Genomic DNA, 13,516 nt, shown 5'->3' on the forward strand with positions numbered 1-13,516 from the left:
TTTTCATTTAATCATTCACAACTTTTTTTAATTACAAATTAAAAAATTGTTAAAAGATCTGTTGTTTTTTAATTTTGGCCTGTTAAAGTTAGACTTTTTACAAGCTTTTATTCAACTTGGTCTGTATGTATGTATGTTTGTATGGTATATGTTTGTTAGGGGCAAATCTTACAATCAATTTTTGACCAACTTTCCGAAGACCTAGAGACTTGCAACTTCACAGTTGGCTCCGATGAATCCGATGACAATGTAATACGAAATATGAGTTAATTCCATAGGTGGCGCAGGAGTCTAGATATTTAAAAATCCCGTATTTATAGTCCGATTTGGTTCATATTTAGAACTTATATTAGCTACAAGAAAAGGAATAAATCCACTAAAAATTTTGACGACAGGTGGCGCACGAGTCGATATATTTGGTAAACCAGTATTTACAGTATGTGTGAGCCTGAAAAAAGTATGTTTATGTATGATGACCAGGAAAACAATTTTCAGATTTTCGTAATTTGGCGGTACTAAGATAACCTCCCATTGAATTCTTTTACAATTCGAATATTTTACACTTAAAAAATGCTTTATTTGCAAAAGATTCTCTTATTTCACATCTCATTTTTTTACGGTTAGCATTAAATTAAATTTTGCAAATGTTATAAAATAATACAAAAACTGATAAGAAAATTTCTGACTTCCATCAAAGCTTAATACTTTCGATGAACTGCTCACTGTCTATCCCTGACAATTGTTTGCATTTGTATTGAGCCATTACCGTCAACACCACCACCGCCACCATTGGTTATGTCCTTGTTTTGTCCTGCATTCGCTGACGATGGAATGTTGCTGACGCCATTGGCCTTAATGTCGCCGTTGTTATCCTTGTCTGCTGCATTGTCTGTCGTCTTTTCATCACCTAACGCATTCGAGTCTCTGTCGAAGAGGTAGCTGCCGCCTAGTGGGCGTGGCGGTCGGCCACTGTAGGAATTGCTGTAAGAGGTGAGAGGAGTAAAAGCCTTCTTTTAATTATTTTACCCATTCACAAGAAGATTATATTATATGTGTATTTATATGGGTGTAGTATATATGATATTATAAAATGAATCAGGAGGGTGTTAAATAAAAAATAAACCAAAACGATTGTGCTTATAGTATATGCACAGTTAAGACCTATCTTTATGTTTATATGGAAATAATACAAACTGGAAAAGGCCTCGAAAAACTCGAGAGAATTTGACCAAAGCATTAATATGTATTAATAATGGGAATATATCTTCTAGTGATAAATTGGCATTTTTCCGCAACACAAAAAGAATTTAATTGGATTGTTCTTGAAATAAGTGTATTCTTACGGATTTACTTATTTAATTGACGACTTTCTTCCACATTGTGGTGCCCTATACCGGGGAATAATTAGTTACAGGTTTCAAAAGCCTGATTTTTTTCTTTGCTATAGTTTCGGCTTTCAAATTGCTGACCGAGCCCAAATAACTACCGGCAGATAACTTCTTCTTCTTCTTCTTCATTCGAACCACGGCTAACGTTAGTAGAAGTAATTTTTATACCGGTGCCTATGAAAGTAAACCAAGTCCTTTACACCTTCTATGTCATTAGCTTCCAACTATGATATGCCCTCCCAGAAAGCGCTAGAAGGTACTTTGCCGCTATAGGGGGTATTGAGAGTAAATAAAACCATATTAATGTCGTTTACGTATACTAAAAGCATCTTACGCCAAACGAATGCTTGATCTTGGCTTATATGGTTGGCTATAAAAGCCCCAGAGGAGGTGTATTTCCCTCATCTCTTATTTCAGCATATTAAAGGTGTCTTTGCCATTCCTTATAGCATTATTAATTATTTAAATTGACAAACGAAGTTCATTCTTATCGAAAATTTACTGTTTGCTACATCCATGACGATCCATGACTGGTACACCTGACTTATACTGTTGTATTTTTCTTTGGCCGCAATACATTCAGCAAAATTGGCAATCCAATCCTCGATAAGATAGTTCAGTTTGAGTTCCCTGAGGCTGAAAGTTGACTTAACCCAAATACTAAGCCCGGGCTTACACATTTTAGAATGCTAGGTATGCGCTTTCATTGAGCATAGGGAACTGCAGACAACTTGTGGGACTGTTGGCTGGCACTTATTGTGGCATAAACTTCTGACTGTAATAAGCACACTTGAAGAGGATGAGATGGCAAAGATTAGGTATTGGGCCTTTGAAAGCAATGTGTTCAGAGATGAACACCTGAGCGTTTTAACACAGTTCCGAGGAAATTGTGTCGACACCTCTTTGGCAGCGAAGAGTTGAGAGACGAACACCTCAGCGCTTTGACAGCTAACCGTCTGCTTCTCTTTATTCGTAAATCGTGTAGATTCAAAGCAAAAAATGATTAAGGATATTGTCTGGACGACGATGGCAGCGGATTTTCTGCAGAAACTTTTGCCATGAATTAAGAAGGTAGCTTGTTTAATATAGAATATTTAGCAGATCTCTATCATAAAAAGTCACTATCTTCGCTGGCAGACAAATTAGTGAAGTTGGGAATCGTACGCGGAAGTCCTACATTGCTGGCTTGCCTGGGTTATTAATGGGAGATGGCTAGACACAGCTGGAGAAATGCAAACTAGACAATCTCCTTTAACCACCGTAGCGGAAAAAGTGACGAGCGTACCATAATCAAAAGCTTATGTACCAACGGGTACGACTGTGCAGACTGAAGGTCTTTATGTCCAGGGCTTAACAAGATGGACTGAGAAACTTTTGAAGTTAAGGGTCTGAGAAGGCTGTGCTATTTGCAGAAGTTGCCGGGATAAAGAATAGGGGGCACTGATGAACCATTTCCTATGTCGTTGTCCTGGTAAGCAGACAAGGCGGCTCAGTTACCTGGACTCTCACTTTTTTTACCAGCTTGGCAGATGTACTTTATTTAACTGACCCTATAATGACCATTTCTAATAATTATGTTTAGGGGAATGTGCCTTATCTTGGCACATTTGGAGGCCATACTGAGTTGGGAAGTCTGAAGCCTTTATACACTCTCAAGACTATTAATTTGTTTTTATAGATACCAGCTCCGCACATAGATAGGCTTTCAATTTATGTCTGTACATATTTACAATAACCAACACTGTGAAAAACTCTAACTACTTGAACTTACCTCTGCCGATCCCCATCTCGATCTCGCTCCCGTTCCCCTTCCCGTTCACGTCCTCTGTTTCCATCCCTGCCGTTACCCCGCGAGCTCGACTCCTTATTACGATCATCTACATAACTCCACCCTTGGTTTTGGCTGGTATTATTATTGCTATTATTGGCACTTGTGTTTCGCGTCGCAGCGCCAGCGCCGCTTCCGCTTCCGTTACCATCATTTCTCACACTATTACTATAACCATAACCATACCCACGTTGACTGTTTATAGGACCTGAGGATACTTGCGTTGTATCACTGTAGCCGCCGCCGCCAGATGCGTAGGGACAATCCCTAACTTGTACACCACAGGGCGATGAAGAGCCACGTTCATCGTAGCTGGATTTGGTTGGATAACGGCGACGATCGCTTTCATCGGCAGCGAAATAATAGCCACGTCCAGAATTATCGAAGCCTGATTGTCCTCTGAAGATCATTGCAGGGGGAGACGAGGGCAAGTGGGCAAACGGGCGAGCGTAAGGGAGAAATGGTAGGTGTATGTAGGTGCGAACGGTCATAAGCGGTGTATATTTACATACATATGTACACATATACGAGTATAGTTTTTATATTTAAGTAATATGAAAACAAGTGCAAGAAATGGTAAACCAGCGGACAGGCGGAAAGTTTTTGGTGTTGATGTTTAACGATTTGTCGGTATTTTATGTTTTACAATTTTGTGTTGTTGTTGGTTTGCATTATTTTACAGTGACGGTAGATAGACAATATGCAATGAAAACAAGAAGAAGCGAGATATTGCACATTTAAAATTACAGAAAATAAATAGGAGTGGTAAGGTAAAGCAGTTTCAAATAACAAATAAATAAATATGTACATCGAAGAGTTAAGCGTAGACTCTAATATTTTTTTTTTTTTAATTAATAACATCAACGTTACATTACCTGTAAGTTTCATCGTAAGGACGATAGTTGCGATAATCGTAACGCGATGATGAGGAGCGATCGTAGTAGTCACGATCGTAGCTGCCACCACGCGGACGTTCGTAGGAACGATCTAGAGAGTAGTGGAGGGAAAAAATGTTAAATTAAATGTTTGCTCTTTTAAAGTTCCAAAACAAACATACCACGATAATAATCACTATAACGATCCTGTTCATAACCACCGCGCCGATCGTAGCGATCTTGGCCACCACGTCCTTCGTAGCGATCGTAGGTTGGTGCACCTAACCGATCATCTCTGTGGAATGGAAAAATATTTAGTAAGTTAGAGGTTAGTCGGCGTGGAAGCAACAAAGAATTAGCATTACATAGAATCCGTATTCAAAGGTATGTACATTAGACCGTACCAGAAAAAGGGATTAGACCTTTCATTTCAATTTAAAAAAATTTTGACCTTTTTTGGGGTTGCCTTTAAAAATTTTTCGTCATATCTTCGGCACTTAAAATCGGACCTTAAAATATGATATATCGGTGTTCTTGTCTCAAGGAGGCATTTTGTTGTTCCAAATATCATAGACCTCAAGGAAACAATTTTTCGTAGAAATGGTATAGAATCCTTGAAAATCAATATTTTTCTATTGGAAACCTCTATTTATCTTCAGGAGACTTCCAATAATAATATTTAATTGATTATTTAACTATTTGTAATATTAATTATTTTTTATAGGTCCTCCAAAAAATCCAAGAAAAATCAATTACGGACCCATAAAAAATTTTTTATTGCAAGTCTTCTGAAAAGAAACAAAGTTTTTCGATCGAAAAATATTGATTTTGAAAAATTCTACATTATTTCTACGAAACATTTCCCAATATAAAATACATGGAAAAGTTTGAGCGCTTTGAGCGACCTCTAAATATTTTTTTGATCTCGAAATAAACATTCATGAAAGCAGTAAAATTCGAACTTTACTTTTTTCGCATTGATTTTTGGATCACCCTAATATGCATATGTACATATGTAGATACATTCTTATACTATAGGTATAGCTGTACTACAAGCCACACTCCCCTGCAATTGATCATGCGAGCGCACAGTCATAACTCACTATGGATGACGTCAAGCTTATAATTTATTCGTTAATTAATTTTTTATGAACAATGTTTTAACTATGTAAGTATGCGGTTTATGGTCAAGATCATTTGAAAATAATTTCTTGAAAGCTTTCAAATAACCAAATATTTAAAGCTCGTCTAATTGTTGTCTTTTTTTATCATTCATGGCAATTGACGCACTTATAAAAATTGTTTAGAGAACAAAAAAAATTTAAGTAATTATTTGGAATTTTTTCATTAAATCGATGTAAAATAACCAGCTATAACTTTTATTGCACAAATTACAAAAATTAGATACAATGACAAAATTTTGTATAGCATTTTACATACCTGTCACGATAATATGAAGATCCCGCTGAGTAGGAAGCGGAATATCGATCATAATCCGGACGATAGCGATCCTCAGGGCGGTAACGATCTTCTGAACGATAACGATCGTCATAACGGTCATATGGGTAATACCTAAAAAAAAAAATATGCGTACTTTGATTTGTGCAATGTTTCCTATTTTATAATTGGTTTAGATGTTACCTACCAATTATCCGCTGACCGACTAGAGTAACCACTACCACTACTGCCGTAGTAACGACTGCGATCATCGCTTTGACTAAAATGTAAAATTATGCAATTAATTCATAAACATACTAGGAGTTTTCCCTTGAGTTCGTAAAAGCCTCGCAAACCTCGTAAAACTGCAAATTTACGAGCCTCGTAAAAGAACTGTCAAAAATTTGTATGGAGCTCTATTTACGAACCCATCGTAAAGTTACTAGTCAAATTTGATGCGCAAACGACCTCGTAAACTTCAGCGTTGCCGAGGGGCCAAAATTTCTATACTAAAATGTATGATAAAATAACGAAAATAAATAAGAATAAGTTTTCTGCTAATTTTCAACATTTTTAATTGTATTTTAGCCAAGAGTGATATAGACAAGATGGCGGGATGATATGGAAAATACTACAAAACGAAAATTGTTTCACAAAATTCTAGTTGATCTGTGAGACAGTCCCTTTACGCATCTATTTACACCTTTTTACAAAGAGGGCGTTCACATAAAAGCCTCGGAAACTTACAAGTTTTACACAGTTTAAGACTTTACGAGTTTAATAGAGTCCCCTAACTGCAAATTTTTCCTCAAACGTTTACTCACCGATCCTCATAGCATCGCACACATCTCGATTGTCGACTCTTGCGATATATTGAACCCAAAGCACTTTCTGGTGGTGGTGCTGCTGCTTCTTCACGATTTGAATCGTACAATTGTACTATAGATGATTCTGTTTTAGAGGAGGTGGTTTGTTGTTTTTGTGCAGCTGTGATCCATTCTTGTTGGAGCAATAAAGCCAGCAATATAACCTATGTACATATATAGAGAAGGAAGTTTAGATTATTATGAGCAAGTACTCGTATATGTACATATCGTCGTTTAAAGTACAAAACCGCGTATCGTCATTCTGCAAAACCGCGTAACTGACATTGGCTGCCAAAAATTGGATTTGCTCACACAAGCTTAGATTGGTACTCGATGAATATAATATACCTATTCAGTTCGAAGTTAAGCTTAAATTGTGCCGCGTTCCTTCATGCAGGGAAGTCAGCAGATTCTTCCCACCAACGACGAATTTCCCTCTTACTTTCTTGGTTTGGCATCAAACCGGTTTCGTCTTTATGCTATTCTCAGTGTATTTTTCTGTTCACTAAACTAGCTCGGTAGGCAATTGAAAAGCAACTCGATGAATAAACATTACGCTAACAATTACGAGATGGCTTGGGAAAAGCTCTAGAAATTAGGCTGCTCAAGGCCTGGGTAATAGTTCGTTTGGATGACGATACTGCGACGGAGAGATCCAGCACCTAGAGTTGGACAACGAAAACGTTGGCGCTCAAGACCACAGTAGAAGGATCAAGTGCAGAAAGAACTGTATACAGTTGGTATGAGAGGCTGGCGTAACTTCGATTTACAGTCGGATTTTAAATAATGATACATCGATGTTCCTGTCTCGAGGAGAAATTCGGGTTTTGTTCGAAAGCTCTTGGAACTCAAGTACCTACCATCCTAACGTATCACGTATCAAGGAAGTGTTTCGATTCGAAAGCGATTTCGAATTTTTTTGGCGGACTTAGGCTCTCTTCTAAATAATTATATATAGATATATACATAACGATGTTTCGGTCTCGATGAGAACATTTTTTAAGCTCTACAAAAATCACTACGTTTCTCCTGAGGAATTACTTTGATTATTCCAGTACTATTATTGTAAACAACTATTTGTTGTCAAATGTGGATGTCACTGAAAAACGTTAAAAGGCGGCCCCGAGTTCGGCAAACAAATTTTTTTTGCCCAGGTTGCCATCCAAAATTATTTTAAACTCAGAGGTATACGGCGAACTTTACGTTGTTTGCTTTAAAGGTGGTATAGTCTAAGGTATATACTTGGTTAAAAATATTTTCAACAGTCCAGACTTTCAGCTCCGCTACATCGAAAAATCGCTATAAAAAGTTGACCTCATTAAAATAATTTCAGGTAGTAGAATGTTATAGAGAAAACTATAGTTGCTGAAAAAGTTAGAACGCAAATACATAAATGGCAGAACACCAAAAATAGTTGCAGTGAAATGAGGACAATAATTTCGTTATCGATAAATCTTCATGCCACTGAACCCATCGATCTTCATGCCGTGTACGGCGTCGATCGCAAAGGCATTAGTTCAATTTAATTTTACAATTCAGCAACTATTTGGGACAAATGCGCGCCACACGATAAAAAAAAAAAAAAACACAATATTTGCAGAGGAAAAATATGGAGGAATGCATACATATGGACAATCACATACCTATATATGCATGTATGTACATTATCTATAAAATAAAATAAACAGTATAATAACATGGGGAAATGGACGCTCACAGGTATCGGTGGACACCACTTCGCTTTGAACCTGTAAACGCATACAACTACAAAAACATCACAGATTGTAAATCATAATTTTCCACCACACATTCAGACGCTTATTCCCAATTTGATTGTGCAACAAAAACAAAAAAAAAAGCGACTGCTGCTAATTGATACAAAGTTGCACACCAGCATGACAAACCAACGATTAAGCAAAGTGACTGCGTTTAACACTTCCCTGGTGACACTGCTGTCATCACAAACACAACCGCTCGGTGATATGTATTCGCTCACAAAACTGTCCATGTCAGCGCCATTATGATTACCTACACCGGATCTAATTAATGCAGTTAAATAAATAATTTTTCGTTCGTACTCCAATACCAATATTTTGTTAACAAAAAAATTTTCGCTTATATAAACACTGAAAGTTAATATGGATTTTTAAGCACAATTTTTAAGTTTACATTACGCCAATTTTAATTTCATAAAATTATGATAAATAACATTGACATCATTCTATGCCATCAGTAGCCCTGAGAGCCCCAATACCGGCTGCTTAAATGTTAAAAAAATATATATATAAAAATTGTGGAGCGATGTGTACAAATGAGTGCAACAACAACAGTAACCGCAACACAGGCTATATATGAAAATTCAATTGGCCAAATGTTGAAAAGTGCGCGCTCGTGCTTTCCACGCATTGCTAGTCAAGCATCAGGAGCGACTTCCGCTTATGTTGCGGTTTATAAAAAAAAAAATTAAGTACAGAATCAAAATGTAGTATACACATACATACATACATGCTATATAAGTACATTAGGGTGGTAAACTATTTTTTATTTGAATCCATAAATTTTACATACGAAAAATTAAAGCTCTAAGTTACACAGTGTTCCCTTCCATATAAAATGTGGGCAAAATTGGGATTATGGACAAATTTCAATGAAAATTTGTTTCTTAGTGAACCCGAGTTTCAAGTTGTAAATTCGGATTCTTGTATCATTTACATACATACATATCGTTAGTTAGTATGGAAAGGACGTAACTGACATCGTCGTTGAAATTAAAAAAAAACGTAAATGACTAAAAATGCGAAATTCACTTTTTAATTGATTATGATGCATTTCATCGATTTATAAGTCCACAAATACGATGTCGTAACCCTTTCGCTTAACAAAAACTTTTTATAAAATTTCATATACTTAAATTGTGTTCTAATTTAATTTAATTCGAATTTACAAACAGGCGGCAACCTTTTTCAAAATACTTGCAAGCTAAGACTTTCTTAAACCTCTTTCGCGTGACTGCCACTTATATTGTGATACATACATACATATTTCAATTACCTAAATCCCTTAGTTCAAATGGAATTGATTATTTTAACAGCTGGCAACCCTGCTACTTGCAGTTAAGAAATAAACCCCTTTAAACCTCACTTCGGTTGGCATTAACAAGAAATTAAAAAAAATAGTGATATGCATTTACAAAAATCGCATAATTTCGCAATTTCAAAAAGGTAGTACATTTTTTTTTTTTGTTTTTCAAACAGATAAAAGCCCATACTTTTGATTTATGGAATTAAAAATCAAGATTTCACAAGATTTTTAGATTTATTCCTTTAAACTTTAGTAATTTTTTATTTTCAACAAAATAAATTTGCATTGAAAATATAGCGAGTCTAACTACAAAACTCAAATTTGTTTAACAAATAAATTTTTTGTTTTAGGCAATTGGAAAGGGAAAAACTTAAAATTTTACTTAATATATGTATTTTTGATAATTTTTCCGTATAATTCGATATTTATCAGTTCTGGGGTAGTTGGAAAAACAGTTCGACCTCCCTAACGTACATACATATGTATGTACATTCGGAAAATTAATAAATGGCTAAGTGCGCGCCAATGTGTCGTGGTCATTTGCGCGGTAGTATAAAAATGTTTTGGGAATATAAAATTGGACTTTTTGTTTTTATTTCTCTTTTGTTAAATTTTTTCATTATTAAACTTTCTGTTGGTGTGAGTAATTAGCCCGACGTATAAAAGCTCTATTGCCATTAATAAGTGATAATATGACCATTGTTTTAAATTTGTTGTAAAAAAAAATATATTTTTTTTTCATATTGAAAGTAAAAGTTACACAATCACAATAAAATTCTTGTGCTCTCCATAATTGAAATATTTGCATTGAAATATTGCTGAAAAAATAGATTCCGTACCATACCAACAGCAGAACAGAAGAAACTCCGATCGAATACAGATCAAATTGTCTGATCAAATATCGATGTTCCACGCTCTTAGATCGTTATTGCATACTATCCCCAAATCTGCATTAATTAAAACTTGTTTCGGACCCATCTTCTCATGATACCACTTTTCCACGATAAAACAAGAACAGCAATACTTTGATTATAAAGGGCTTCTTCACCTATTGAACATTCCCCCTGGGAATATGTGTACGGGAAGTAGAAGTTGGAAAGCGGCACCAGTGAACTTGTACACGAATTGGTTGAAGCTTGACGGATGGGTTGGTGGAGGGATCTTTTACAGGCAGTTCTCTGTTCATCAAGATCATTGTAGTATTTTCCTGGCAGAGATAGCTGTTATTAAGGAAACAGTCGATTGGTGGCGACGCACAATTTTTTATTTTTTTTTTTGGAAAAAAGGAACAAAATCATATATCTTGAGAGCCAGAAGATGGTTAACATCTACTCTGGTAGCCAAGCTGCAGTCATGGCTTTGGGCTCGCTCACGGTGTGGTTTAAATATCTTACCTCTCTTTTGGTTGCGTCTGCTTATTTCAATGTCAAACTGTAATAAAGTTTTTGTTGTTGTTGTTTACTAAACAAGCTAATATTTTAAAATAATTTGCGTAAACTGAGAAGATTGCGAGTTATGATCCAAATATATATGGTAGAATATACAAATGGGCCAATCCATGTCAAATCGATCAACGGGTTGGAATCGATCATTTTTGATTTGGCCGTACTTTGGTCAGAAGTTTTCTTCTACGCTTTTCGTATAACGAAGTTCTGCCCAGTGTTGCCACAAAGATTTTTAATTGTTCCAGCAGGTAAAAATGATCCAAGAATCTGATTTGTGGGACTGTAGGGGTTGTGATCGAGCCGCCATATTGGGAATATTTGGCGGTATCTTTAAACATCTATATTGCACACTCATACAAAAAGGTTTGTGTTGTCAAAGCAAATTGTAACGTGAAAGGGACCTTTAAATTGTTGGCTCTCTTAAGGTGCAGACACATACATATGTACATAAGCAATTTTTTTGTTTTCTGCAATTGTAAAGAGGTTAGAAGATCTAAATTTTTATAAGTAATAAGTTAGTATTAAAAACTTAAAAGGCTTACGATGAAAAAATTTACCAAATTGAAAAAAAATGTACCAAATGGAAAAACAATACCAAATTCTTTCTTTAAAGAAAAAAATTACGAGTTTTGGTAAAAAATTACCAACGCAGCAACGCTGGTTCTGCCAAAAGAAAATAATAAACAAAAAATTTCGAAAATTCAAAATTTCATAATAGCCATTTTATTTTTTGAATATCTCAAAAACTATTACAATTACGAAAATTGCCCAACCTCGTTTTAAAGGGGATATTTGGGGCTATATTCAAAATATATGTATGTATGTATATTAAAAAAAATTTACAATACTTTGAAATTTAAAAAATCGTAAAAGCAAAAACTTGTACATATACATTTATGGCTAACTTTTTTGTTCTTAAAAAAAAATACAAAACTTTGAAATTTAAATCGTAAATGAAAAAACTTATACATATACATTTATGGTAAAATTTTTTTGTTCCTAAATGATCCTGAAATTTTCATGGATGTGTTTTTTTAAGAATATGAATTTTGAACTTTGGAAAAAATTGTATTGCAAACTTTAAATTAATAATAAATTTTAATTAAATAAAAATGTTTTCTTACAACTTTATTTAGAGTTAACAAAAAAAAAAATTTAAGTACAAAAGTTCTTATATTCATAAAACACATAACTTGAAAATTTCAGGACTTTCAAAATGACCCACGATTTTTTACAAGCTTTTGACATTACGATATTTTTATTAATTTTTTTTTACTTTTCAAATTTTTTCCGATTATCATCGTTATTATTATTATTATTAGGAAGTAAAGAAAAAATTAAATACTTTTATGAACTAAAACTCGTATTTTTTTAACATTTTTACTGGAGAAAAAAATACATAATTTTTTCTTTCTTAAAAATTAATTTTAAAAACGCTTTTGAAATGTTGAAAAATATGTGAAAATGCCTTATTTGGCCGTGTTTAAACTGTCAAAATAAAGAGTTTTAGTTTAGTTCGTCAATTTCATGTAGCGATTTTTTGGAATTTCTGACAAAATGGCTTTTTTTTGAAAGTACATATTCTTGATACTGTCAGTACGGACGGAGGTGAAAATTCAACCAAGAGAGGAAACAATAAGCTGTTCACAATTTTGTTACTGCAAAGGCTGATTCTTGCAACTTTTCAGCAGACAAATTAGGAAAATCAGACCTTTCAGATTTTCAATTGAAATTAATATAATTTGGAAATGTTTTTCAAAAATAGTCCCTATGTAAATAGTTTTTACAACTAATTGGCATTTTCTTTTTTTTTTAATACGAATATATAGAAAAGTTTCTTTCCAAAGTTAAAAAAAAAAACACAAATTGGAAAGTGACTCCCAACGACCCCTCCGTCTTCAGGGGTTGAAATTTTTATTTGGTAAATAATCTACTTACTTATTTGGTCATAATTAATTTTTGCTACAAAAATGGGTCAAATCACCTAACGTTTGTATAAAACAGCTCTCTATTTGTATCGATCAACAGACCAGAAATAAAGAAAACAACAGGAAATTTCATAATTAACTACATACATATGTATCTACCTATTTGGCTTGTTTAAAGCTCAACATTTTTTTCCTGCTGTTTGGAATCTGTTTTAATTCAAAATCTTCCTCAGTGAATCAGCAATTACATACCCACTTCAGTTCCTTCATTCTAATTCTTCTTCGCATCAGCAACACTGTGCACAGAATTACTTAAATTTAAGCACCAAACACAATTAATTTTATATGTTTTTGCAAAATCTGTTTTTTTTTCACTTTAGCACCACATTTGTTCAGCGCTTTGTAATTGCTTTTTGTATTTTTAGAATATAGGTATTTTCAGCTGGCTAATCACTACTCAATCAAAGCCTCAGAGGGGATCAGTCGCTCTGCGCACCAAGCCGCTGACTATCTAGTTTTATGAATACAATGCGAATGCGCGCATCCCGGCTCTTGACCTGGTATTTATTTAATATTTCCTTCTTTGCTACCCATCAGTTGACCGCTTAATAACATTGTAATAATTTTTGGTAGCTTTTGGCTTAAATCATTGGTAATAGCGCTGCCGC

The 13,516-nt window shown here is 34.6% G+C and overlaps 1 protein-coding gene across 1 annotated transcript; it reads right to left on the reverse strand.

Annotated features, from left to right (window-relative positions):
- Positions 1 to 639: 639 nt before the first annotated feature.
- LOC118743871 (NKAP family protein) lies at positions 640 to 13,118 on the reverse strand. Its single transcript, XM_036476634.1, has 8 exons — positions 13,101 to 13,118; positions 6,353 to 6,558; positions 5,737 to 5,808; positions 5,532 to 5,663; positions 4,274 to 4,386; positions 4,092 to 4,203; positions 3,160 to 3,615; positions 640 to 981 (listed from the first exon to the last, which is right to left on the reverse strand). The coding sequence occupies exons 1-8, from the start codon at positions 13,116 to 13,118 to the stop codon at positions 720 to 722; spliced, it is 1,371 nt and encodes a 456-aa protein (XP_036332527.1). The 3' UTR covers positions 640 to 719.
- Positions 13,119 to 13,516: the final 398 nt, after the last annotated feature.

The sequence above is a fragment of the Rhagoletis pomonella genome, unplaced genomic scaffold, assembly GCF_013731165.1.
Source record: "Rhagoletis pomonella isolate Grant_MI unplaced genomic scaffold, Rhpom_1.0 Rhpom_scaffold_00007, whole genome shotgun sequence".
In the NCBI taxonomy this organism is placed as follows: Eukaryota; Metazoa; Arthropoda; class Insecta; order Diptera; family Tephritidae; genus Rhagoletis; species Rhagoletis pomonella.

Excerpts from the sequence above, each read along its gene's own strand:
- LOC118743871 (XM_036476634.1), bottom strand. Across the intron at positions 5,809-6,352 it reads GTGCGATGCTATGAGGATCG|TCAAAGCGATGATCGCAGTC; the intron begins GTGAGTAAACGT and ends TTTACATTTTAG. Across the intron at positions 4,387-5,531 it reads TCTTCATATTATCGTGACAG|AGATGATCGGTTAGGTGCAC; the intron begins GTATGTAAAATG and ends TCCATTCCACAG.